The sequence below is a fragment of the Mustela erminea genome, chromosome 3, assembly GCF_009829155.1.
Source record: "Mustela erminea isolate mMusErm1 chromosome 3, mMusErm1.Pri, whole genome shotgun sequence".
NCBI classification, from domain to species: Eukaryota; Metazoa; Chordata; class Mammalia; order Carnivora; family Mustelidae; genus Mustela; species Mustela erminea.
In genome coordinates, this window is record NC_045616.1 from 50,273,926 (window position 1) to 50,300,685 (window position 26,760).

The 26,760-nt window shown below is 35.1% G+C and overlaps 1 protein-coding gene across 3 annotated transcripts in view; it reads right to left on the reverse strand.

The window, feature by feature from the left end:
• Nucleotides 1-26,760, reverse strand: part of ADGRV1 (adhesion G protein-coupled receptor V1) — a 541,343-nt gene that overhangs the window by 147,021 nt on the left and 367,562 nt on the right. For all 3 annotated transcript variants that reach the window (XM_032335763.1, XM_032335762.1, XM_032335765.1), the window contains one exon: nucleotides 20,104-20,282. In XM_032335763.1, the coding sequence (XP_032191654.1) occupies nucleotides 20,104-20,282 (179 nt within the window). The remainder of the gene's footprint in view (nucleotides 1-20,103; nucleotides 20,283-26,760) is intronic.

Consider the following 26,760-nt stretch of genomic DNA (forward strand, 5'->3'; position numbering starts at 1 on the left):
CAATGGGTGATGGCTACCAAAAACTTTGTGACAAATGGGTGTCACTCCTGTGGTATATTCTATCCCAAACACTTTAGCAAAATTTGTCCTCCTCTGTTCTTCTCCTTACCCACACTGCAAATTAGCAGTCATTATGTGGCATTAGCTAGCAGTGCCACACAACACAGACATAGTGTTGAGAGATGGAAGGTAGGACTGAAAAGAGAGTGGTCTTAATTAACTGCAGTTAAAATATCTCAGGTTTACATAAGAAGCTCTAAATCTCACAAAACAAACTGAGGGTTGCTGGGGAGTGGGGTGATAGGGATAGGGTGGCTGGGTTATGGGCATTGGGGAGGGTATGTGCTATGGTGAGTGCCGTGAAGTGTGTAAGCCTGATGATTCACAGACCTGTGCCCCTTGGGCTAATAATACACTATATATTAATAAAAAAATTTTTTTTAAGATTTTATTTATTTATTTGAGAGAGAATGAGTAAGAGAGAGCACGAGAGAGGAGAAGGTCAGAGGGAGAAGCAGACTCCCCAAGGAGCTGGGAGCCTGATGCGGGACTCAATCCTGGAAGTCCAGGATCATGACCTGAGCCAAAGGCAGTCGCTCTACCAACTGAGCCACCCAGGAGCCCAAAAAAATTTTTTTTTAAAGTACTTTATGTTTGAAAAAAAAAAAAAAAAAAAAACGAACTTCAGTGATGATACAGGGAAAGGATTAAATGGGGAGTAAATAATATGATTACTGACTTCAAGGCTATTGCAACAGACTTGGTTCAAGATCACAAGGACTTGAATTAGGCCTATGAAATAGAAAAGGACAGGAGGGAACAGGTTTTAAGTGTTATCAAAAGGATCAATAGCCCAGTGACTAATAGCATGTGGAAAGTGGAAACGCGGAAGATGACTCCAAAATTAATAGCTTGAGCACCTACCTGATGACAAAGCTGGAGAATGTAGCATAAGCAGCTTTTTCACAACATAAATAGTAATAGCAAACAAATTATAATTGCTGGCTTAAAATTTTTTGATCATTTAAAAATGTATTTAAAAAATACTGTTTAAAGATGGGATTGGGAGGGAGACAAACCATAAGTGACTCTTAATCTCACAAAACAAACTGAGGGTTGCTGGGGGGAGGGGGTTTGGGAGCAGGGGGGTGGGATTATGGACATTGGGGAGGGTATGTGCTTTGGTGAGTGCTGTGAAGTGTGTAAACCTGGCGATTCACAGACCTGTACCCCTGGGGATAAAAATATATGTCTATAAAAAATAAAAAATAAAAAAAAATACTGTTAAATTTCTTTTTGTGTGAATATCTTGAAATGTCTTTTTCCCTGAGTATAAGTCAATTTTTAGGTTATTAGTTATATCCTAGGTGATATTATATTGCAACAACTAGAATCTTAGAGCAAATTGGTCGCCAGATTTATTTATTGACTATTTATTGAGCACTTACTCTAAAATGTAGATAAGCTATGAAGTTTAAAGTGAATTCTAAAAAAATATACAAAATGCGCTCCTTTAGTGTAGGACTGAATGAAGTATGCTGTTTTTAAAAGCAATTTTTAAAAGTATACAACAATATTTCAGATTTATAAAAGAGAATCAAATTATAAAACTTTGAGGGAAAAGGAAATTTAGGGGTCATTTAATTAACTTCTAATCAATGTTTGATTCTCTCAGTTGATTCTTCTGGTCTCTGTTTTTGTTACCAGTTCTTTACACATTTGAAGAAAGCTGTGTTCTAGAGATAAGGCCCTGCTTCTACCCATGAACTTATGGATAGGTTCCACAAACCATTAGTGATATCATATGACATCCTCCAACCATCATTGTCATTCTCTTCCTGACACGCCATTGTTTCCCAGCAATTTCTTTTTACCTTTAGAATTCAAAATGAATTAGCAAATCAGCCAATGCTCTTTAGGTATACTTATTTAAGCAAGCATAAAACAACTCAAATATATCTAGTCTGTAGTTTACCATTGTGTCATTAAGAAAGCCAGGGGGAAATATCCCACAGAATAGAATGTCTATAGCATTCTCCTGATTATACTGGTATGCCCCTTACAAAGGAAGCTGGTCCAACACTACATGTTATCTTTTTTTTTTTTTTTTAAAGATTTTATCTATTTATTTGAGAGAGAGAGAGAGAGAAAGAGAGAGAGAAGAGAATCCCCACTGAGAAGGGAGCCTGATGCAGGTCCCCATTCCAGGATCCCGAGACCACGACCTCAGCTGAAGCCAGATGTCCAACAGACTGAACCACCCAGGTGTCCTTACATGTTATCTTTTAATTTATCACACTTTCTTTTTTCTAAGAGTTCTTAAGGAATCAATTTAATAAGATATTGGGAGTTTTTTTTTCAGAACCAGGCAGATTGAGAATCCAATTTATGAAACTGGGGACAATATTTGTTATCAAACCATCCTGCATTCCACATTCCTCAATACAGGCTCATCAAATTCTCCATATTAGAATATTATCATTCATGCAAGAAGTCAAATGGAAAATGATTTAGAACACCTATGTACTTTCATAATTATTTGAGAGTTCATAATTCTTTGAGAGTTCAAGTTTTTTACTGGTAGCCCTTTTCTCCCCCCTTTAGAGATTCGTTCTACCTGATGGAGAAAATGAAAGCAAAATCTAACGTAATTGTCTTTCCTTTGCCTAATAGTAAATGTTTACCTGTAGAAGTTTTCTCCACTGTTGAGTGTATCTTTATTCTGAACAAAGACTTTCAATGGTTTCTCCTTTCCTCCAGTTGTCATTTTATCATTTTTATCAAGCCTCACTTCATTTAAGTTTCCCTTTTCCTACATTAGCCGTTGTTTTTTCTCTGATATGTTCATACTTTCTTTAATTATGCCTGCCCTTGTTCATCTGAGCCCCCACCAGAACGAGAATACACAAATCCATCTTGATTCTGGTGGCTGTCGCCCCGTTTCCCCCCTCTTTAAAAGGATTTTTAACCATCCCATTTCAAGTTCATTCTGAAAACTTTCATTCTTCTCCTACTTCCAGAGTCTCCAGTCACGAAAAATTCTCCAATTTTTAACTGTTTTAAAACCGATCTTCCTAAATCTCAGTGCGCATACATGTCTAATTATGTGCAGGATTTCCCTCCCTGTTTCCTGTTTATCAAGATCTCCATTTGGCAAGGATTGTTTTCTGCTGGATATTACCATTTCTATTTCTAGAATTAAACAGAATTATGTCAAGCTGTTGGCCTTACTGCTTCCCCTACCTTCTGAAGAACTGTCAGATATTCAAATGAAATCTATCACTTACTCTGTTTCCGGCAGAACAGGATTCCCAGTATGTGTGTGTGGGAGGAGCACTGGATGTACAGCTAAGTCAGACACACTGGGTTGACCTCTGGCTGTGCTACTGCTACCTATAGTTGTTCTGGATTCGCAACACTTTGCATCTGAATTTCCCATGGAGAAATAAGTTACCTAATGGTTTATGTGGGATTCATTCAGCTATAAAGGGCTAGGAGCTCTATCAACTAGGAAGCTGGGCAGCTCACAACAATTTCTTGGTGAGACAGCCAGAGTTCCTTTCCTACTGCCAACACTGCCCCCTCCGATTGGTACTAATGATCTTTATCCATTATTTCCAAGGCTGCAGTTCACAAAATTTACATGAGCAGTAGGAGTAAAGTAGACTGTGTGAGGCCAGGGCACTCTGAGAGGTATGGTTCCTGGGAAAGATATATTACAAAGGCAAAGAGACAGGAAAAACCTGGCAGCAATGTCTTTTGGGGGCTCACATCCTATAGACCTACAACAGATGCATGCTATTAACTACTGTTAACTGTGCTGTGTACAGAGACCTTACTTTAGACATTACTATGTACATGAACTTTACGTCAACCTTGATATTTAAAGAAATTCCAACTAGGAACCACAGTGAGCCAAATCAAAAATCAAAGCATCGTGTATCGAACAACACAAGTCTCCGTGGAAATACATTCTCGAATAAGTAAATGATTTAAAAAAATAATCAACATGGGATACACGAAAAGAAAAAGTGAAACTCCCAAATTTCAGGGAAAAAAAAGATGATTTTGAAAATGATTAGGGGGACAAAAAAATTTTTAGAAAGTGCCTTAGAATTGTAAATAGAATACAAAAAGAAACAAAAGAAAAGGAAAGAAACAAAATAGGGTAAAGCCCAGATGAAAGTATTCTGAGAGAGGCAACAAGGGGGTCGAATGGGAAAGGGATGGGAAATACGCAGTAACAACAAAGCTGTATTGGAAACAGTGATGGACAGCATGACCATGCAGAAACCTGACTGACCAGACAGACAAATGGAGCAACTGTGGCAGGATACATGGCAAAAAGCCAAAGACTTAAAAAAAAAAAGTGTTTTTTATTTTTAAGTGTGATTATTATAATCATAGAAGACAATGTATAGTGATAAGTAATCAAAATACTTTGGTATCTTTGATTTTAGAACAACGGGAAAAGAGCAAATAACATGTCTAAAGACTGGAAAACTCAACTGAGCAGAATGCAACATGTCTGTGGATTAAGGGCCAAGTACCAGACAAATGTAAAGAAAAAATAGCTGCGACTATATGTTCTAACCAAACTTCTACACTACAGAAATAAAATTTTAAAGATCTATAAGCATTCAAGAAGATGAAGAATAAATTTACCTAAATGGAAAAATAGTTTCAAGCTACTCTCTGAATACAAAATGCCAGACCATAATAATATAACGTTCCCTGAACTCTGATCTGAAAAATAACATCAAGCACAAATAGTAAGTTATTTAAGAGCATAAGGAATGAAATAAATACTGCTAACAACGGAATTAGCAAAATGTAGGAAGTATTTGAGAGATAAAAACACAAACAGGAGAGAAATTAGGGACAATATAAAGTACATGTGAAAAATACAAAGATCCAATAAGTTAATTGGTATTCAGGAAACAAAGAACTGCCTCAAATGAAAAGGAATAAAGAGGTTTTTTTGTTTTTTTTTTTAAAGATTCTGTTTACTTATTTGAGAAGGAAAGAATGAGAGAGAGAAAGCACAAGAGAAGGAAAGTCAGAGGGAGAAGCAGAATCCCTGCAGAAACTACTTATTAAAAGATTTTATTTCTTTATTTGAGAGAGAGAGAGGGAGCACAAACAGCGGGCAGGGAAAGAGGGAGAGGGAGAAGCAGACTTCCCGCCGGGCAGAGAGATTGATCCAGGGCTGAATCCCATGACCCTGAGATCATGACTTGAGCTAAAGGCAGATGCTTAACCAAGTGAACCACCCAGGTGTCCCAGAACACAAACAATTTATAAGAGAGGTACAAACAGCCAATAAACATAGAAAAGTATATTCAAACTTCCTAGTCTCATTAAACAAATAGCAAAAACCCCCACAATATTTCATTGCATATGTTGGTTATATGTCAACTTGTTTGGGCCATGGGATGCCCAGATATTTAGTCAAACATTATTCTGGATGTGTCTGTGAAGGTGCTTTTGGATGACACGAACATTTATACCAGTAGATAACCTGAATAAAGCATATTGCTTTCCTTAATGAGCGTGGGCCTTACCCAAGCAGCTGAAGGCCTGAATAGAACAAAAAACCCTGATGCTTCCCTAAAAAAAAGGGAATTCTTCCTGCCTGATGGTCTTTGCCTGGAACTACACTTTCTTGTTCTCCTCTGTCTCCAGCTTGCTGACTTTTCTTGCAGACTGTGGTAATTGCTAGCCTCCAGTCTCATTAAACCAATTCCGTATCATAAATTTATATCTATCTATTTGTATATCTACCCATCTATCTCTCATCTATCTATACCCTACTGGTTCTACTTCTCAGAAAACCCCAATATATCACATTTACCTGTCAAAATCATGAGGCTCACAATCAAGACTATCACTGGTGTTGGGAGACTGGTACTTTCAAGAAATATCATTAAGACTGTATTTACAACCTTTCTGGATGATGGTTTTGTAATTTCAATATTTCTAAATTTCAGTATTTCTAAAAACTTCTTCTTATCTCCAGTAATTTCATTTCAAAGAAGCTGTGATGTGGAAATGTGATTCAATACATTTGATGCAGGTTTTTAAATATTAAAAATTGTGACAGAGAAGAACCAAAATGTCCAATGCTGGGGAATGGTAAACACATTATGATAAGCTCTATCATGAGAGAGATACTGTGGGGAAAAAAAAAAAAGAAAGAAAGGTACTGTGATACCAGTTAAAAAATATTGAGGTATAGTTAATGCTATGGGAAATTCTAATGATATAACATTAAGTGAAATGGGGAGATAAAAATGTGTGATTATAATTTTGTATTATAAAAGTAAAAATAAATCAGAACATAAACAGAAACTATCAACAATTAGAAGAGCTTAGAAAGATGGAGATATGTCTGATTTTTATTTTTAAAAATTATATTTCTAAGTGTTCCATACTTTCTAATCACAGATTAATTTTATAATAAGAAAAGAAAATTACATTAAGCAGGCAGATACCCTTCCTCTGAGAAGTTATGAAGTAAAAAATACAACCCAAAAATCAACTGTCAGAAAATCCTTTTAAGCCAAGAACAGCTTTCTTAAATTTTAGTAAGTATCCTGTTTGACACACTGTTTATGTTTGTGGGCATTTCCTTTTTCATTAGAATTATCTTCAACAGAACTTCCTCTATAAATAACTGATTTGTTTCCTGAACTAATACAAACTTGACCTTTGTGGTTGTATAAGCTTGAAATTTTCAGTTTCTCAAACGAGAATTTTTGTGACACTGCAAAATACTCTGTAATAAAAAATATCTGAAAATGAGGCTGACCAACTTTTGCGTTTGATCCCTAAAATTTTTAAAGGAAATAAGCAAGATAAAATGCAATTTCACAAGCATCTCTATGAGTATTACTCCACCTCCCACAGTTTTACAATTACTTCCTTACCAATGCTTTGTTTGGCTTGATATTTCAAATGCCTAAGTTCTTAGCCTTTTGCATTAAAAAGTGATCATTAGTCTTCCTGATTCTGCCTCTAGTTAATAAATTAAGATGAATAGAGACTGAGGTTCTTGTGGCAACACATATTCACCATTTTGACCCTGATTAAATCACTTCAAATGTTCTCAACATGTTAACTCTATCGCTGCACTTGGAAAATTTAATTAGCACACAAAATACTTAAAATAATTCCCTGAAATGATCTGATATCACACAAAAACCTATCTCATACATTAAAATGTAAAATTTCCTTAAAAATGGACAGGAGAATGATGTGTTAATAGAGAAATAAAAATTCAAGGGAGACAAAAGTAATAGCCCTAATATAGCCAACCTCACCTTTAAAAAGAGAAAAAGAGAAACAAATACTCTTCATATTATTAGAAAACATGAACAATCAGAAAAATTAATGCGGGGAGATGAACAAGCAACTGACAAAAGAAAAATGCTAAATAAAGCTATGGGAAGATATAGATCTAAGACTATGTACTTAGTATAATGTCTGGTACAGAATAAATAAAACTATTAAAATATACTAATTATTAAAGAAATGAAAAATTTAAAATATTTTTTATTTTGCATTTGCAAACACTGAAAAAAAAACTTATGATGCCCAGAATTGGCAAGAATGTGGGTAAAAAGGTTATTACACTTTGGTAATATATTTTAAAGTAAAAAATTATAAATGTATCCTTTAAATGAGCCATTCCTTTGCTCAAAACTTATCCTATGGAAAATATTAACACAAATATAACAAACATACCTTTAGCGGGATATTCATTACAACGGTGTTATTTAAAAAAAACAAAACAAAACTAGACATAGTCCAGAAGTCTGCCAAAGAAGGGTTGGTGAAACAAACATAATAGAACATTATAGGATAGAATGATTAATATATATAGATTAATATAGAAAACTGTCTCATAAATGAAAAGTAAATTGCAAAATAGTACATATAGTATCCTGCTTTTGTTGCGAACGCATGTGTATACGTATATGAGTATATGCATATGCAGAGAAAAAAGGCAAAAAAAAAAAATAGACCAAATTATCTTTGGGATGAAGTTAAAGATGAAGCTATACATTAAAAACCATTGTTATTAGAGTAAGTATTAAGACTTGGAAAGATCTATTACTGATACTAATGAAGTCATCATAAATAAAAACATTTGTATGACTCAACTCTCTAAGAATAATTTTAGAATAAACCTGGTTGTTTCTGGATACATAAGAATATAGTTCCTTAGCTTTCAACAAAAATGACATTAAAGTTCTACTATTTTTCACAACTCGTAGCCTTACCAAAAAAGACTCCTTGTAACTAAATGGATACTTAATCACTTACTTTAGAGTATATTCACATTTAGATAAACTATAGAAAACACCTGCCATAGAATGAATGTTCCATCCGTTATAAAATTCACACCCTAAAACCCTAACCCCCAATGTGATGTATTTGGAGATGGAGCCTTTGAGAAGGAATTATTGTAGATTAGATCATGAGGGTGGGGCCTCAAGCTAGGGTTAATGCTCTGATAAAAATAGGAAACGCAGAATCCCTCTTTCTGTGCATTCCTGGGAAGGCTACACGAGGGCATAACCAGTGAAAGGGCTCCCACTAAGAAGTGACCATGGCACCTTGACCTGGACTTCCAGCTTCCAGAACTATGAAAAATAAACATTTGTTGGCAGAGTCACCCAGTGTATGGAATTTTTCTGTTACATCAGTCAAAACTAAATGAGATATTATCATAAAAGACGGAAAGCTTTAGAGGTATTTTTTTCCCTCATTTATCACAAAAACAAAAAACTTCAAAGTTAGGCTGATAAAAGCTTCTGAGTTTCGGAAATATGGAAGAGTGTATTATTGGCAATCTTAATGTCAAGGAAAAGGATAGAAATAATTTAATAGTATCAGAATGCCTAGAGGTAATAAAATGATAAGCAATTCTTTAAGAATTTATAGGGTCAATAATATTTAGGCAGGGGAGAGGTAATTACTACTTCACATGAGCCATACATTCCCAGAGCAGTAAGTGAGACTTGAACTGACCCCTCCAGTGTGCCAGATACTGTACACAAACATGCTGTTTTGCACATGCATCATCTCAGTCCACACCACAGTTCTATGACAAAGGTTTTATTACTCCTACTCCACAGACAGGAAACTTTAAACTCTCAGAGGGTAACTTGTGCAGGGTCACAGAGAAAGAACATGGCAGAGCCAGTATTTGACTTCTTGTCTATCTACTTCCAAAGCTCCTGTTCTTTCTACTGCGCTCCAACTGAAAAAAATCTTCCAGCCACATCTCCAGACATACTTAGTATAGTGAGTTTTCTAAACTATACTTTTTTGTGTCCCTGCATTTCTGTACATGGGTGTTCTAAAATCAAGCATATTTATTTAATAGTTAAATGCTGTGTACTAGAATTAAGACTCAAAAGCTGATTTTTAGTAGGAACAGCAAGCTTCAAGGCAGTTTAGTAGGAACAGCAAGCTTCAAGGCAGTTTAACATGATCTCTAGTTTCATGTAGCCTTGAAAAATAACAGCTCACATGCCCAGCACAATCTGGTAGCCTCTAGGGAAGAAACCTGAGTGGGAAGAAGAATGCAGCTGTAGTTCTCTCAAAGTTTCATTTCTAATGAAAGCTCCACCTTGTAAGGACCTCTGTATTTGACCTGTCTCAGAGTCCAGTCAGTGCAGAAATTCTGCTTCTTGGTTAGGGGGTAAGAATTAGGGGGTGAAGGGATAGGATTGTTAAAAACAATGTAAAGCAAGTGATTAAACTTAACAGCTGCCTGAATTAGAGGATAGCAAAGACTGCGGCAAGACAATCCAAAAAGCTTATAAGAAAAGCTGGGGTTTGACTCTTGGTTTTGGCTCAGGGCATGATCTCAGCATCATGGGATTGAGTCTTATGTTGGGCTTCATACTCAGTCTGGAGTCTGGTTGGGACACATTCTCCCCCCCCCTCCCTCTCTGATTCTCCCCCGGCACTCTCCCCATCTTGCAAATAAATAAATAAATATTTTGGGGGGGAAAGAAAGAAAAATAAAGAGAACCTGGGGTATGAAATGCCCACAGAGGTTTTGAAAAGCTCCAGTGTGCCTGAGAGTTTAGAAATCCAGATGCATGCCTAGTGCCGTGTTTATGCTCAGGAAAGACTTGAGAAGGCCCTAGGTTATCTCACCACTGATTAAGTTTGTATATCTACCTAAGCAGAAGTGAAGGTTAAGGGGGAGTTGTCATCTGCCTGCTGGAGAGTTGAAGTCATGTTCTAACATGCACACAGAGCCCCTTGGCAAAGAGTGAGAGATTAATTGTTTGATGGCATTTAAGGAAATATCTGTCAATCATTAACTAACCACTAAATTAACAGAACATAGATTAGTGGTCACATATCACAAAGAATATTTATAGAATTTAGATTTACACATTTAGAGAATTAGTTCATAAAACTCAATAAATGAACTACTACTGTAATGAGCAAAAACACAAACTCAGGAAAAAGGGAGAATATAATCTTAAGATTTTCCACATTATAATATTTAGAATACATAAAAGCTACAAGCCATGCAAAGAAACAACCAACAGAGATTCTAAAGTTAAAAAGTATAATAACTAAACTAAAAATTTCACTATAGGACTCAATAGCAGTTTTGAGCAGGTGGAAGAAAGAATCAGTAAATAGGAAGATAAGTCAGTTGAGATTATCAAGTTTGAGGAACAGGAAGAAAAACAATGAAGGAAGAGCAACAGAATCTCAGAGTTCTTGGGACACCATCAAGCTTATAAACAAATGCATATTAAGGGTTCCAAAAGAGTAAAGAAAGAGGCAGAAAGAATATCTGGAGAAATAATGGCCCCAAACTTCTAAAATCTGATGAAAAACATCAATCTACATATCCAAGAAGCTCAACAAACTCTAATTAGGATAAACTAAAGAGAACTGTATCTAGCCATGTCATAATTAAACTGCTGAAAGACAAAGAGAGAGTCTTGAAAGCAGCAAGTTAAATCATATGACCCAACAATTCTACTTTTAGGTGTATTCCCAAGTGAACTGAAAACATGTTGACACAAAAAAACTTGTACTTTTATATTGTGTGCCATGCTTGCAAAAAATGCCCAACTTCTGTCTAATCATGCAAAAAGATTAAATAAAACCAAATTTGGAGACATTCATAAAATAACTGACCAGTATTCATCAAAAGTAAAAAAACAAGGGAAGACAGGGGAACTATCAGATTGGAAGAGATAATGAGGCAAGGTCACTGAATGATGTGTGGAATCCTTGGATTTTGGAACAGAAAAAGCACACTGCAGAGAAAACTGCTAAAATCTGAGCATGGTCTGTCATTTAGTTAATACTTCCTTATCACAGTTAATATCCTGGTTTTGATCATTGCACTATGGTTATGTAAGTATGTATGTGTGTACCCAGGGTGAAGGGTATACATGAATGCTGACAATTTCTACAAATTTTCTGTGTTTAAAATTCTTTAAAAACAAAATGTAAGAAAAAAAAGATTGATATCGATAGAGCAAGTTTGGAGAAGAGCTACTAAGAGAGAAAAGATGCAAAAGCATGTCATATCAGGATATATTTTAACAAGTAAACGTTAAGCTTGAAAAAAAAAAAAAGAACTGCGACAAACTGAAGGCTTATCAAGTTGAAAATATGAGGTTACTTTTTGTTTCTTGTTTGTTTTTTGGTATGAGCTCAGCAACTAAATACAGAGCCAGAATCTACAGGATTTCTACTATATGTGAAAAAGAACCCTGGGAGGGAATAAATTTTTTCTCACAGATGAGTTCCACCATAAAGTAAATGAACACTTGTCTGCAATGATGTAAAGATTACTCAAGGAGTGCGTGGGGACTGGCTTCGATGCTTTATAAAGTTCTTATTTTATTTTGTCCAGGTTCTGCCTTGCCTGAAAAAAGAAGGTCTAGGAACTGAGAAGCCATTAAGGATGTAACTCAATGTACCCAACAGAATTTTTCTCAGAGAGATAAAGCAGTAGTCACAGGGGTGCCTGGGTGGCTCAGTGGGTTAAGCCTCTACCTTGGGCTCAGGTCATGGTTTCCGGGTCCTAGGATTAAGCCCCACATTGGGCTCTCTGCTCAGCAGGGAGCCTGCTTCCCCACTCTCTCTGCCTACTTGTGATCTCTCTCTGTCAAATAAATAAATAAAATCTTAAAAAAAAAAAAAGCAGTAGTCACAAAAGCTAAGGTGTTGCTAGGAGAGAGAAAACTAACACAAGACAAGAGAATGAGATAAGATAACTGAAATGAGTTGTTAATCAGTACCCACGAAAAAGTAAAATAAACTGAATATCTGGAATAAGAAATTCAAGATACTCTGAACAGGGTTTGAATCATAATGTTTTTGTGTTATTAAGGCAAGCTAGATATTTTCCAACCCTTCAATACTTTTATTCTAAGACCTTGAAGGAAAGCATACTTCCAACACCTCTTTACTTTGGAGCTCTGAATGAATGGAAAATGCCAATCTAAAGCTTCTCTCTCTCTCTCCATATATATATCTCCATACCTATCTATCTATCTATCTATATAGATAGATAGATAGGTATGGAGATATACATTTTCAAAAAAATGTTTATAAACATTTTTTTCATGATTCTCTTTTTAAGTAATTTAATAAAGATAAAGAGTCTCATATGATATCAAACTTTCCATAAAGTGCTATTACTTCTACTTAGTTCTAATTAAGAAAATAGATTTGTTATCTATATTAACAACATTTCTCTTCATACAGCTAGCAAAATTAGATTGTTTTCTGAGGATTAAGTAATTTATAAAATGGGTAATTCAGTTCAGGACCAGGATAATCAGAAGAGGTTAAAATTAAGATTTGTTAAAACTAACAAAAGTAAAACATGATGCTAAAATACAAAAACTGAAATACTACAAAATTTTAAGACTATAATTAATGTTAAAATTAAGTTATTCATTTTTTCATTATGAGTTAACAAATTCTTAGCTTAAATAGAAGAGAGTTCACTTAGATCTTTGCCCATTATTGTTATTCTATATAAGCCAACTTTTTTTTAAGTTTGCATTCATAAGAATTAGCAAGAAAGAGAAAAAAAGCAATCTTTTTATATTACTTTTTTTTATTAACATAAAATATATTATTGGTTTCAGAGGTACCCATCTGTGATTCATCACCCACTGTTCATTACATTACATGCCCTCCTTAATGTCCATCACCCAGTTACCCCATTCCCTCACCACCTTCCCCTCCAGAAACCCAAAGCAAGTATTTTAGAAATACAAACCAACCTATCATCATTATTATGTCAGTTTTACTGTTATTGACATTTATTAATGTGTCAGGGTTTCGCAGCTGAAAAGTAAGAATAGTGAGAGAGGGAAAGTCTTCACTGTCCTTTCTTCTCTATGACATGACTCTGACACTCATTCTCAGTCACTGTCCTTTCAGAGTCACAGAGTTGTGGGCCCAATAATGGCTTTTCATCCCTTTAGGGACAATTTTCAGGGCTGCATTACCTTTGCTCCTACCCTAGCTCTTGACTCAGTTCTATATCCTTTTTCCTCTGCACTTTGCTTGATCAGACTAGGGATTTCTCTTCACCTTGTTTCTTTTTTTTAATTTTTTAATTTTTTTATTAACATATAATGTATTATCAGCCCCAGGGGTACAGGTCTGTGAATCGCCAGTTTTACACAATTCACAGCACTCACCAGAGCACATACCCTCCCCAATGTCCATAACCCCACCACCCTGTCACAACCCTCCCTCCCCCCCAGCAACCCTCAGTTTGTTTTGTCAGATTAAGAGTCTCTTATGGTTTGTCTCCCTCCCATTCCCATCTTGTTTCATTTATTCTTCTCCTACCCCCGAAACCCCCACACTGCATCTCCATTTCCTCATATCAGGGAGATCATATGATAGTTGTTTTTCTCCAACTGACTTATTTCACTAAGCATAATACCCTCTAGTTCCATCCTTCACCTAGTTTCTTTTTCGTAAAGTAGCCAAGAAGCATATCCAAGAAAAATAGACAAATAATCCCAAAGACACTCTACAAATTATTTAAGAGAGATTACCCTTGGGTATTCTCATTAGAATTATTTCTGGCAACCAATGGAAATCAATCAAGGCCAGATTTCCTTTACTTTGACGTTATTTTAGTAAAGCACTATTCAATTATAAGATAAAAAAGAAAGCTGGAAGAATATCTAGAATCAATTTCAAAAAGTGATGAAAATGCCATTAAGAACACATTAAAGGTATAGGAAGCCTTTTGTTAATTCTGAGTATAGCATGATTCCTCATAGAGTCATAAGATCATCTGGCTCCGTGATAAAGAAGCAGTAACAAGTCTATATGGATTTTCTATTTTACAGACAAAAGAGACAAAAGTAAATTTTAAATTTTATAATCTCTGTAGGGCTTTTCTCCAGATCATGTTGTATAACTTAAATCTAGATAAAAAATCCATTAGTTGAGGTAAATTAGAATTTGATCTTTTGTATATGTACATACATATACATATGTACATATAAGAAATGTATATATATATGTATATATAAGAAAAAAATTGACAGTCCTCATGTAGTATTTTGAGTATTGAGATATTCAGTATTAATTGGTAACTTCCGAGTATTTTAGATACATTTTGATAATCATATTATCAATTTTAATATAAATATGTTACTACATAAAGAAAGCATGAAAGTTATTTCTAATCCCTTATTTGTATATACTTCCTTTGGTTGTTAAGGATTTCCTTTTTCCAGTTCCGATATTTACATCAAAGAATACATTAAGCCCTGCATCTTTCAAAAATTTAGTAACTTTTACCATCTGTTACCAGTTACTAATCACTGATCTCCACTCCGAATTTCAATTAATATAGCTGACATAATCATCAAATACTTATAATATTTGTGAATGTTTCAAAAATTCACAATATGGTATGATTGGTACAATCACAGGATTTATGAAAGGTTCTGAGTCTAATGAGGATAGACTCATTAATCTGAAACTAGATACTCCACAGAGTTGACAATTAAGCTGATGTTTAAAGGGGAAAAATAGGTATTTTCTAGGCAGACAAAAGGAAAGAAAACCATTTGAGACATAAAGGATATATTCAAAGGTATAGGCACAAGAAATCATGGGAAATATCAAATGATTCAGTTGCAAAGGAGAACTGGGGAGGATGGGTATTAGGGAAGCTAAGGAAGCTGATTCGACAGGTTAGTGTCAACCATGGATGACCTAAGAGTCCAGGATCTTGAAGGTAATGAAAAGCAACTGTTGGGTTTTAAGCATCAGAGTGATATAAACATTTCCATGTTTCAGAATTTAGTAGATGGATTCAAAAAGGAAGAAATCAGAGAGAGGAACACAAGCTAGGAGGCAACCCGACAGAGCAGACAAAGATGACAGAAATGAACTGAAGAGACAATGATGAAATAAAAGATGAAGATGAAAATGAGAAAGTAAATTAGGAAGACATTTAGGAATTAGGCTAGAAAATAACTTGTGATTAATTGCATGTGAATTATAAGAAAAAAGAAGAAGAAAAACTTAAGTGGGTTCCCAGGTGCATGGTGGCTCTTTCTAGAAAATGTAGATCAAAGCACACATTTAGAAGATCAATTTAAAACAGACTAAGTATAATAAAACTGTGTGTCATTCTGGTAAAGATGTTTATTGGACTTCTACATCTATAAGTCCCCAAACAATCTCAGCTTTTCCAAAACACATTACAATAAAACTGTGAAAAATCAAAGACAAAGAGAATCTTAAAAGCAGAGACAGAAAACAAGCATGTAACTTACAAAGGAAGCCCACTAATGCTTTCTGTGGATTTCTCAGCTTAAACCTTACAGGACAGAAAAGAGTGGGATGAGATATTCAGAGTGCTGAAAGGAAAAAAAAAATGTGCTAATCAAGAATACCCTATGAGGCAAAATTATTCTTCAGAAATGAAGGAGAAATAAAGATTTCCCCACAAAAATAAAAGCTGAAGGACTTCATCACCACTAGTCCTGCCTTATGAGAAAAGGTGAGAGGAGTTCTTCAAGCTGAAATGAAAGGATGCTAATGGGTTACCTGAAAATACATGAAAATATACAGAATACTGGTAAAGGAAACTATATGGTCAAATTCAGAATTCTCAATAGTGTATTACCATGGTATGTTAATCATATAATTCTAGCATAAAGACTGAAGAAAAAAAAAGATTAAAAATAATGACAGCCTCATGAATTTTTAAATGAATACTCAATGTAAAAAGAAGTAAGTTGCAAAAGGAGGGATAAAGTTCAAGGGTAGTGTTTGTGCATGTAATTAAAGTTAAGTTGTTAGCATAAAATAGTTACATCTAGATGTTGTTTTATGTAAGCCTCATGGTAATCACAAAACAAAAACCTACAGTAGACGCACGAAAGACAAAAAGAAGGAATCAAAGTATACCACTAAGGAAACCATCAATTAATAAAAGAAGACAGCAGAGAAAGAAGAAAGGAGTATGTGAAGTACAAAACAGAAGACAATTAGTAAGATGACATTAGTTAGTTTTTACATATCAATATGTACTCTAAATGTAAATGAACTCAGTTCTCCAACAAAAGGACAGAGTAGCTGAATGGATGGAAAGGAACAAAAAAGATCTAATTGTATGCTGCCTACAAGAGAGTCACTTCAGCTTCAGGGACATACATGGATTCAAAATTTAAAAAATGTGAAAGATAGTCCATCAAGTGGAAACCAAAAGAGTGAAGGGGGGTAGTGTTATACTTATATCAGACAAAATAAACTTCAACTCAAAAAGGTATAACAAGTAATAACGCAAGCCATGATATAATAATGATAAAGGGGCAATTCATCAAGCGGGTATATAACAATCATAAATACACCTGTACCTAATGTCAGATCACCAAAATATATTAAGGAAATACTAACAGAACAGACGGAGAAACAAACAATACACTAATAGTAGGGAGCTTTAATATTCTATTTTTAATGATGGATTTATCAAATGAAAATGTTAAACTTGAACTATCGTTAGATTAAATGGGCCTACAGATAAATACAGAACATTCAATCCAATAGTAGCAAGATACACATTCTTCTTCTTCTTCTTTTTTTTTTTTTGTGGCTATACAATCTTCTAATGCGCACACAGAACATTCTCCAGAATATCATACATTAGGCTACAAAACAAGTCTTAACAAATTAAAGAAGACTGAAATCATACCAAATATCTTTCCAACCACCATGGTATGAAACTAGAAATCATTAACAGGAAGAAAACTAAAAAATTCACAAATATGTGGAAATTAAACAATATACCCCTAAACAACTAATGCATAAAAAGAAGAAATCAAAAGGGAAATAAAAAAGTAATCTGAAACAAACAAAAACGGAAACACAACATACCAAAACATGGGATGCAGAAAAAACAGTTCTAAGATGATATTTATAGTGATAAGTGCTTACATTAGAAAAAAGAAAGATGTCAAATTAACAACCTAACAACCTAGCAAATTAACAACACCTCAAGGAACTAGAAAAAAAGAACAAACTCAGCCCACAGTTAGCAGAAGAAAGGAAATAATAAAGATCACAGAATGTTGGTGGGAATGTAAACTGGCACAGCCACTAGAGTAAACAGTAAGTAAACAGTACGGAGGTTCCTCAGAAAATTAAAAACAGAACTATTATATGACCCAACAATCTCATCTCTGCATACATACCCAAAGGAAATGAAATCTGGACCTTTTATTTTTTTAAGATTAATTTAATTATTTGAGAAAGAGAGAGGAGAGCTCCACACAACAGCTCTGTTCCAGGGAGTTGGAAGCGACCAAGCCACCCAGGTATCCCAAGCATGCAACTTTTAATCTTAGGGTCATGAGTTCAAGCCCCATGTTGGGCACAGAGCTTACTTAAAAAAAAAAAAAACAAAAAACTAAGGAACAAATAACACCAAACTTGAAAACCATTCCAGCTAATAGCAGAGAGATCACTCCCTGTTTTCATGAAATTATCATAATCTTGGTTCCAAAATTTGACAAAAACATCTTTTAAAAAGTAACTTGTACATATTGATACAATAGAGATCTATTTAGAGAAAATTCTTTACTCAAAAGAAATTGTTTATTACTATGAAGTAACCACTGCACAACAAATGAGCTACTATTTCATACCATCACAAATCCTATCATTACTCCGAAAGAAAAGGTATGTTTATGTACATGATCAAGGTATACAAGATTTTTCATAAATAATATAGTAACTTGTATACTTATATTGAGATTAAAGTGATAATTAAAAATACAGAATTAAAAAATTTTTATAACTGTAACAAATTTACATAGGGATGATTTAGGAATTTTTTGTGGAAGACACAAGTAACTTATAATACTTAGAAAACTCAGTCACTTTTGGTCTAATAATCCCTATCATATTAAAACCAGGTAGAGGTTAATGTATTTTGCATTTCACTTATTATAGCTGAGCTGATAATAAAAAACTTTTTGCAAAAGCCTCAGAAGGCAAATATTTTAACAGTTGATTTGGACATTCTTGTATAATAGTTTATTTCCCTCTTTAAAAACCCCTTTACAAGTACCAAAAGAGTTCTTTTAATTAATATCACTTTCATCAGGTCCCATTTATCAAGGCTGGGTGGGTACACATGTAATGCTAAAACTGCTGCCAAATAAGTCCTGTCTTGCCAGGAAACTCGTGAAAGGGATGGGCAGCTGGCCACCAGGGTTTGTCTCATGGTTACTTTGTATTTGACAAAGAATGATGTCAAACTTTCTGAAATTAATCCTGGCTGCCCAAGATTTAAATTAATGCCAGGGGTAACAAAGTGTCATAACATAATTTTGAAAAGACACAATAATTCCCTTCTAGAAGATCAGGCTTAAGGAATTTTAATGCACAAAATACATTATAATGTTATAAAGTAATCAGTATGAGGGAATTTTAATGAATCTCAATAAAAAATTACTATATATGGCCTCTCAGTGGGTATGTGCATATCACATAGCTAGTTTCCTTGGTTGAATAGAGTGTGGGATATGTGTGTGTGATTGCCTATTTGTGAAATACATTTGCATACATTAATTACAATTATTTATTAAGTAATAATGAACAATTATAACTGATCAGAGGCAATAATGATATTGAAATGACTTCTGCTTATATAGTACTTTTACTTTCAAAGATTTTTCACATCAGTTAACTCACTTTTATCTTCACAATAACCTGTGAGATAATTAGGTAAACTGTCATCATAAAATTGGAAATAGGTTATTCTTTCTTATTTAGAAATGTTACTTTCCCCCATGTAATCCTCATTACACCAAGGGAGCAGCTTAAACTTTATTATAAAAATTTTTTTTTCCCTCCTGCATATGGAGTCAATAAAAGGGGTTGAGTAGTCCTCAAAGCTGTAAGACACCAGATTCAAGATTAAGGCATGTATATGTGTGTATAAAGATTTGTTACATTTAAAGACTATGTATGCACCTTAGTCAGAACATATAAGAGGGTCCCAGTTGACCCTGTCTCCTTCTTGTGTCCTTTTGCAGACACTCTCCATTCACTCCGATACAGCCTTTTGGTCTTTAAGGATGTTGTGGAGGACAGTGACTGCCATCCTTCCCTTCCCAACCTCCCCCAAAATGTCAGATTCCTTAGATAATAGGCCAAACTCCATATTTTTCACTGATTCTGTTCTTTATCAAAACTTTCATAGGTCCCTGATTTTACTAGGTACTGTATTACTAGGTATTGGTCTTAATCTAATAAATCTAATAAACTAAATTATGCTAAGGTACAAATTACTGAGAATTGTCTAATAGCTCAACTCACCTGAGAAAACTGTATCCGTCAGGGGAACTAGAAAGGCAACCATTTCTTACTTCAAGGGATAATTAGAGGAAGTAGAGATTAAGTCAGTCTGGTGGGAAAGCAGAGGTCTGCCTGGTATTCTTTGTTCGGCCATACTGCCTAGTCTACTGCTCCACCATCTACTAATGAAGCTATCTGAGTTTACAAAGACTAAGGGGGCAAGGAGTTCTGCCTGGATGTACTTACAGGTCACCGTGGATGAGTCCATAGATCTGTGGCATGCTCTGATGATAGATTCCTCTCAAAATAATAATGAGGAGAATCACCACAAAGGCTGGAAGTCCCCAACTCAGAAGGAAAAACAGCAGATATCGTCTCTCTGTGTGTTCATCATTCATCACCAGTACATACCAGAAATTCACAGACTAAGGAAGGAAACAGAACATAAAATGAGTAAGTTCTGGTCTAATGTCACAGGACACAAACTCACCTGGGCTGGACATAAAGTGTTATGGTCCAACAAAGGCAAGAATTACTTAATAATTATTTTTTTGTTTCTTTGTTTTTTTAGATAATTCACATATTTCGTACATCCAAGAAATTCAGAATACCTCAAAAATCTTGAAACACTGGAAAATATTAATTGTACTTTTTATTTTCCTTAGTTTGCTTTGATTTATTCACAGCCATAGTCCTCTGTGATTGTTCTGTGCATGTTGAAGAAACATACACTGATATTCAAACCTACTTCCCATGTGAACAGCTTCATGATGATAATAAAGTGAACAGCCCTTTGTGTCAGACATTGGAAAACTTTTAAAAAGATTTTTATTTATATTTTTTCAAGAGTGAGAGAGAGTAAGAGCATGTTGGGGTGGGGGAAGGAGCAGAAGGAGAGAGAGAGAATCTCAGGCAGACTCCCCAGTGAGCACAGAGCCCAACATGGTGGTCAATCTCACGACTCCGAGATCATGACAGAGCTGAAATGAAGAGTTGGTTGCTTAACTGACTGAGCCAGTCAGACACTCCTGTTAAATTTTCTTAAGGCCTTATCATATGAGAGGGCTAGATACTTTTCCAGGGAATGGGTATATAATTGTGAAGAGAGCCCCATGTCAGTCCCCAGCAGAAGACATATATGAGTAAACAGAAAATGACTTCACAGAGACAAAAGTTCTGCGATGAGATAGATTTTGTACCTATTTTTCCTTCTCAGTTTATATGCTCTTTTTTTCATTCATGGACTTGACAATTATTTATTGAGTGCCTACTAAATTTCAGGGACCAGCCCAAGCATGGGGGATATAGAAGTGAAAGAGATGAAGGAAGTATTTACTTTCCTTTATGTTAGTTTCCAAGGAAGTGGGAAAGAAGTCATCATAGAAAGTATGTATTTTATATTTATAGTGTTTTTTATATCCATTATTTCTTATTAAGATAAGAAATATAAAAATGAGGGACACCTGGGTGGCTCAGTCGGTTAAGCATCTGCCTTTGGCTCAGGACATGATCCCATGGTCTTGGGATTGAGCCCCACGTCAGGCTCCCTGCTTGGAGGGGAGTCTGTTTCTCCCTCTCCCTCTGCCTGCCACTCTGCCTACTTGTGCTCTCTCTCTCTCTCAAATAAATAAATACAATTTTTAAAAAAATATAAAAAGGTTAAGTATATAGAGGGGGATGAGGGGACACATTAGATAAAGAGAATAGGAAAAGAAAATGTTCTTATTGGCCCCAAATCCCGCACTTCGATCCTACACCTAAGCCAAATCTAGAACTTACATATTCTGCCTTCTAGTGTTCTTATTCCACTAGCGCACTTACACTTAATTACCATTTAGCACAGAAACAACACTGAATGTCATATATTTCACACAATGGTACTTCTCCACTAGATAAATCCCCCTTCTTAGTTTCTTATGGTGGAAAAAGTGTGAGTATAGACAAATTACATATATATACATACATACATATTATTTGTATATACATCAGAGGGATAATCAGTAGCAAGCAACAACAATCCCGTAGCTTCAGTTTCTTCATGTATACAATGAGGTTACTCTAAAGATTAAATGAGGTATTATTTATGAAAGGCTGAGCACATAGTCAGCATCGGGAAATGCTGCCAGCTCCTTTAAATCTCCTATTAGGATGTCAGACAGTGTGAAAGACAAAAGATGAATAGTTTAGGAATAAAGTAAGCTGTGATATGACGGAAGCTCTTTCTCTGTGATAAATAAACATGCCTTATGTTCATGGAAAAGCTTTCAGGTGCTATTTATGGAGGCTTCTAAGTAAGACTCTATCTGGACCAAATCAGCCTTGAGGGATTAGTATTAACTGGGCTAAACAAGGGAAAAATAAAAATGTTTGGTTACTTGGAGATTTTTGTCTCTGAATTTTATTTCCTGTCAGCACTCCATATCTTTATGTATACCTGCCTATATCTGTAATTATGAGTAATTTGAGTTGTTGCTTATGTAAATTTGTTCTAACTTCTTTTTTGGATCATTAAATCCAACAGGGTTTTCCCCGTTCTTTCCATAATTAGTACAGGGACACACACCTAAGTAAGTGCAATTGTATCAAGTATCTAACACTGAGGTGATCAAACTGCCCGTTAGAGAATGAAAATTCAGGCAAAGGAAGGATGAAGAGCCCATCTCCAAAATAAAACTGCTAATTATTTATTTTAAATAGATGTTTGTGTTTGTAACCATATAAGATGGTAACTCACGGGTGTTGTTGGTGGAAGTGTCAGAAAGCAGAGCATGGTAAATAACTCCTAAGTTGATTCATCATAATAGAGACTGGGATATTTCCAAAATATCTGCCTTTACGAAAATGGACATTAGTTCCATCAGTTAGAATCACTCAACCTTTCAGCAATTGTTTGACCTTTACCAGAGACTCCAATAAGACTGAAACAAGTGTAACTGTTTGATTTGTACATGCACGGCTTCTGCTCCAAAGAGCTCAAGGCATAGTGTGGCTGAACAGCCAATTAAGCAAAACAAGTTCCTGTAGTCACAAGCTTTTGTTGACTTAAAAAAAAAAAATCACTTTTCTTCCCAGAAGAATCCAACCACTGAGGTGTACCTTAAAGACTTATTTCCTATTGTATGTTTTTTTTTTCTTTTTTGCTATAGAATTGAAATACTATGTAATTAAATGATGTCTAATTATTTTAGAAATACCATATGGCCCAAACATAAGATTTGTTTTGACTACCTAATTTCAAGTTTTACTTGAATTTTAAGTTATTTTAATATAATGTGGTAGGAATATGCCTAGGTCATGAGTTCTCCTTCTTTTTGGAATATGCCTAGGTCATGAGTTCTCCTTCTTTTTGGAATATGCCTAGGTCATGAGTTCTCCTTCTTAGAATCTTATTTCATCCCACCCCAACATATGCAGAGTGGGTTCATGACTCTGCTCCTCCACCCACAGCTGATTTGATCTGGAGAAGTCTGCCCCAGGCTGGGCCAATCATGAATCACTGAATTCCATGAAATTCAGTGACAGTCTAAGCTGGTCAGCTGGAAAAAGAGGACATACAGACTTTAGTGACGGAGAAAGGCAGAAGCACAGTGGAGAGAAAGTGTGTTTATAGAGAATATGGTTCGTGGGTTCAGTAGTTATCCTATATGCCTATTATTCCTTTTATGATGTAAATGTTTGCTTAAATTAGCTCAATTTAGTTTTTCTTTATGTTAAAAGAAAAAAAGAAATTGACTGAGGTATATATTGCTATTCAAAACCAGTGGAATTGAAACCACCAGTCACTACCATTCTCTAAACAGAGGAAACAGTGGAGCATTGACTACGTTCTTTTCCTTGTAATCAAGGTTCCTCTTTTGTAATCTAAGCCTATTTAAAGACTACTATGTTTGAATAATAATTTTATGCTGACAGACACATAGCATATGTGTGCCTTGGTGTCTGTGTGATTATTCAGTGTTGGAGCTAATGAAATTTTGAAAACTCAATAGTTTAAAGGGTATCACTCTCACCCAGACATGATTCAAGTGGACTGGGCATGGCTCACTATTCACTGCTCATGTGATGTTTTTCCTGCTAAACACTAACTGTGAACTGAGAATGGTAATAGTTAGGTCTCTATTTACACTTCCATCTCTAAGCTTTAAAAATTTTGTTAGAACCATCTTACAGACCATCTCAAGACATCATCATTATGTAGTCATGTTACCTTTTTAACCAAAATATTATCCCTGGGTTGCCTGGGTGGCTCACTCAGTTAAGTATCTGACTCTTGATTTCAGCTCAGGTCATCATCTCAGGGTTGTGGGATCAAGCCCTGAATCGGGATTTGTGCTGGGCATGGAACCTGCTTAAGGTTTTCTCTGCCCCTCCCCGCCCCAACCCTCTCTCCTTCTCTAAAAACAAAAAAAGCAAAATACTCCAACTCCCCCAAAGTTGTCCCCCAATTTAATCAAGTACATTAATCCAACTTGACTATACTGTATACATGCAGCATACGCATTCCTAGCATTAATATAATGTAAGCTGAAGGCAAGCCCTAAAATATTCAAAACTATTTTCAGTTTTAGCAACCAAATTAGACACTTCAAAAGAGAAAACTGAATAAAATGTTTTGCAGTGTCTAAAACTTGGTGATGTTACCACAGTCACATCTTTAATGTCACTTCTCAACACTGGTGCATCTGAATTCCACCTTCTTACTTCTGTCAGTGCTCACCACTGAAGGATGATGTATTTGAATTTGTACACTTTTCGCAATTACCAGCATTTCAAGATTACCTGGGTGAAAAGAGGCAAAGGATCTGTGCTCAGAAAACTATAAAGTACTCATGAAAGAAATTGAGGAAGACACAAAGAAATGGAAAAATGTCCCATGCTCATGGATTGGAAGAACAAATACTGTTAAAATGTAATGCTACCTAGAGCAAGCTACACATTTTATGCAATCCATATCAAAATACCATCAACATTTTTCACAGAGCTGGAACAAATAATCCTAAAATTTGTATGGAACCAGAAAAGACCCTGAATAGCCAAAGGAATGTTGAAAAAGAAAACCAAAGCTGGTGGCATCACAATTCCATACTTCAAGCTCTATTACAAAGCTATAATCATCATGACTGTATGGTACTGACACAAAAACAGACACATAGATCAAGGGAACAGAATAGAGAAACCAGAAATGGACCCTTAACTCTATGGTCAACTAATCTTTCACAAAGCAGGAAAGAATGTCCAGTGGAAAAAAGAGTGTCTTCAACAAATGGTGTTGGGAAAACTGGACAGCCACATGCAGAAGAATGAAACTGGACCATTTCCTTACACCGTACACAAAAATAGACTCAAAATGGATGAAAGATCTCAATTTAAGACAGGAACCCATCAAAATCCTAGAGAAGAACACAAGCAGCAACCTCTGTGACCTTGGCCACAGCAACTGTTTGCTAGACATATATATATATATATATACACATACACATACATATATATGTATATACATATATATACACAACATATATATTTACATTTATATATATATATATTTTAAATAATATAAATACTACACAGCCATCCAATAAAGGAAATCTTGCTTTTTGGAAAGACATGGGGTTTGATCCCGGGACCCAGAGATCATGACCTGAGCCAAAACCAAGAGTCAGATGCTTAACCGATGGAGCCACCCAGAGCCCTCCATTTTAACAAATTTAAAGAAAACTACCTAATGATATTTGTGACAATTTCCTGTCATAAATACAATCTAGAGAAATACAGGAAAGGAGAACTTGAAGAGGTACACACTCAATCAAATGATAAACTTTCATGTAAATAGTGAACACTATAATGATGTTTTAAAAAACTTGAAAAGACATGGTAATTAGTGACTTAAGTTTTGACATGGTTCTAAATGGATAAGCTGTATGTTTTTGGCCAATATTACTTGGTTCTTCTGGGTTTCAATTTCTTCTTCTAGTAAAGGGACAAGTTAAACTGTAAGTTATTAACAATTTCCTGACTCCCAGTTTGTGAGTGAATCATTGTAGAAATTACAAATACTGAAATAAAAACACGAATGGTATGGATTTTGGAAGTAATACAGACCTTACAGATCATCTGACCACACAAATCCTCTCATCTAGAGATGAGGAAATAGATGTAATCAGAGGAAAGCACAGTTTTTTCATATGCTGCTTAGTTACAGAACTTGGGACAGAACACAAGTCCAAAGCTCTTCTGAAGACTGATTAAGATTTATTTCCATAGAGACTCACACAAATATTGAGAATATTATTTGCATGAGAGCTTTTTTTCCCTCTCTCATTACCCCCCACACACTTTATATGTCAGTGCAGATGCATTTTTTAATAAAAATGTGGACATTACCATTTCTCTTTTCCTTTCCATTTTTTTTTTTGCTAAGACTAAAGGACAATTTTAAAATGTTTATCAGAATATAAATCACTCAAACATGACTGTGGCCTGTGATAGATTAATTTTTGTAAACCTCATATTAAAACAAATGAAGAATTATACAACTTGAGTTAATAATTTTTGTTGAATTTAATAATAATTTTGTAATTTGGTTTAGTTACTGATTTTACTCAGTTATATACTATCTTGCCAGAAAAGATTTTTGGGAGGCTCAATAACTCCTAGTGGAGAGCGACAAAGTTAATTGGTGCAGATTTAATTTATTTTTACTTTTCAAAATATTTTATTTATTTATTTGCTAGAGAGAGAGAAAGAGAGAGAGCGCACAAGTAGGGAGAGTGGCAAGGAGAGGGAGAAGCAGGCCGAAGGCAGACACTTAACTGACTAAGCCACCCAGGCGTCCTATTTGGAGCAAATTTTAAAATGTTACATGGAATAGTTTATGAGAGGAAGAATGCAACCAATATTTACTTT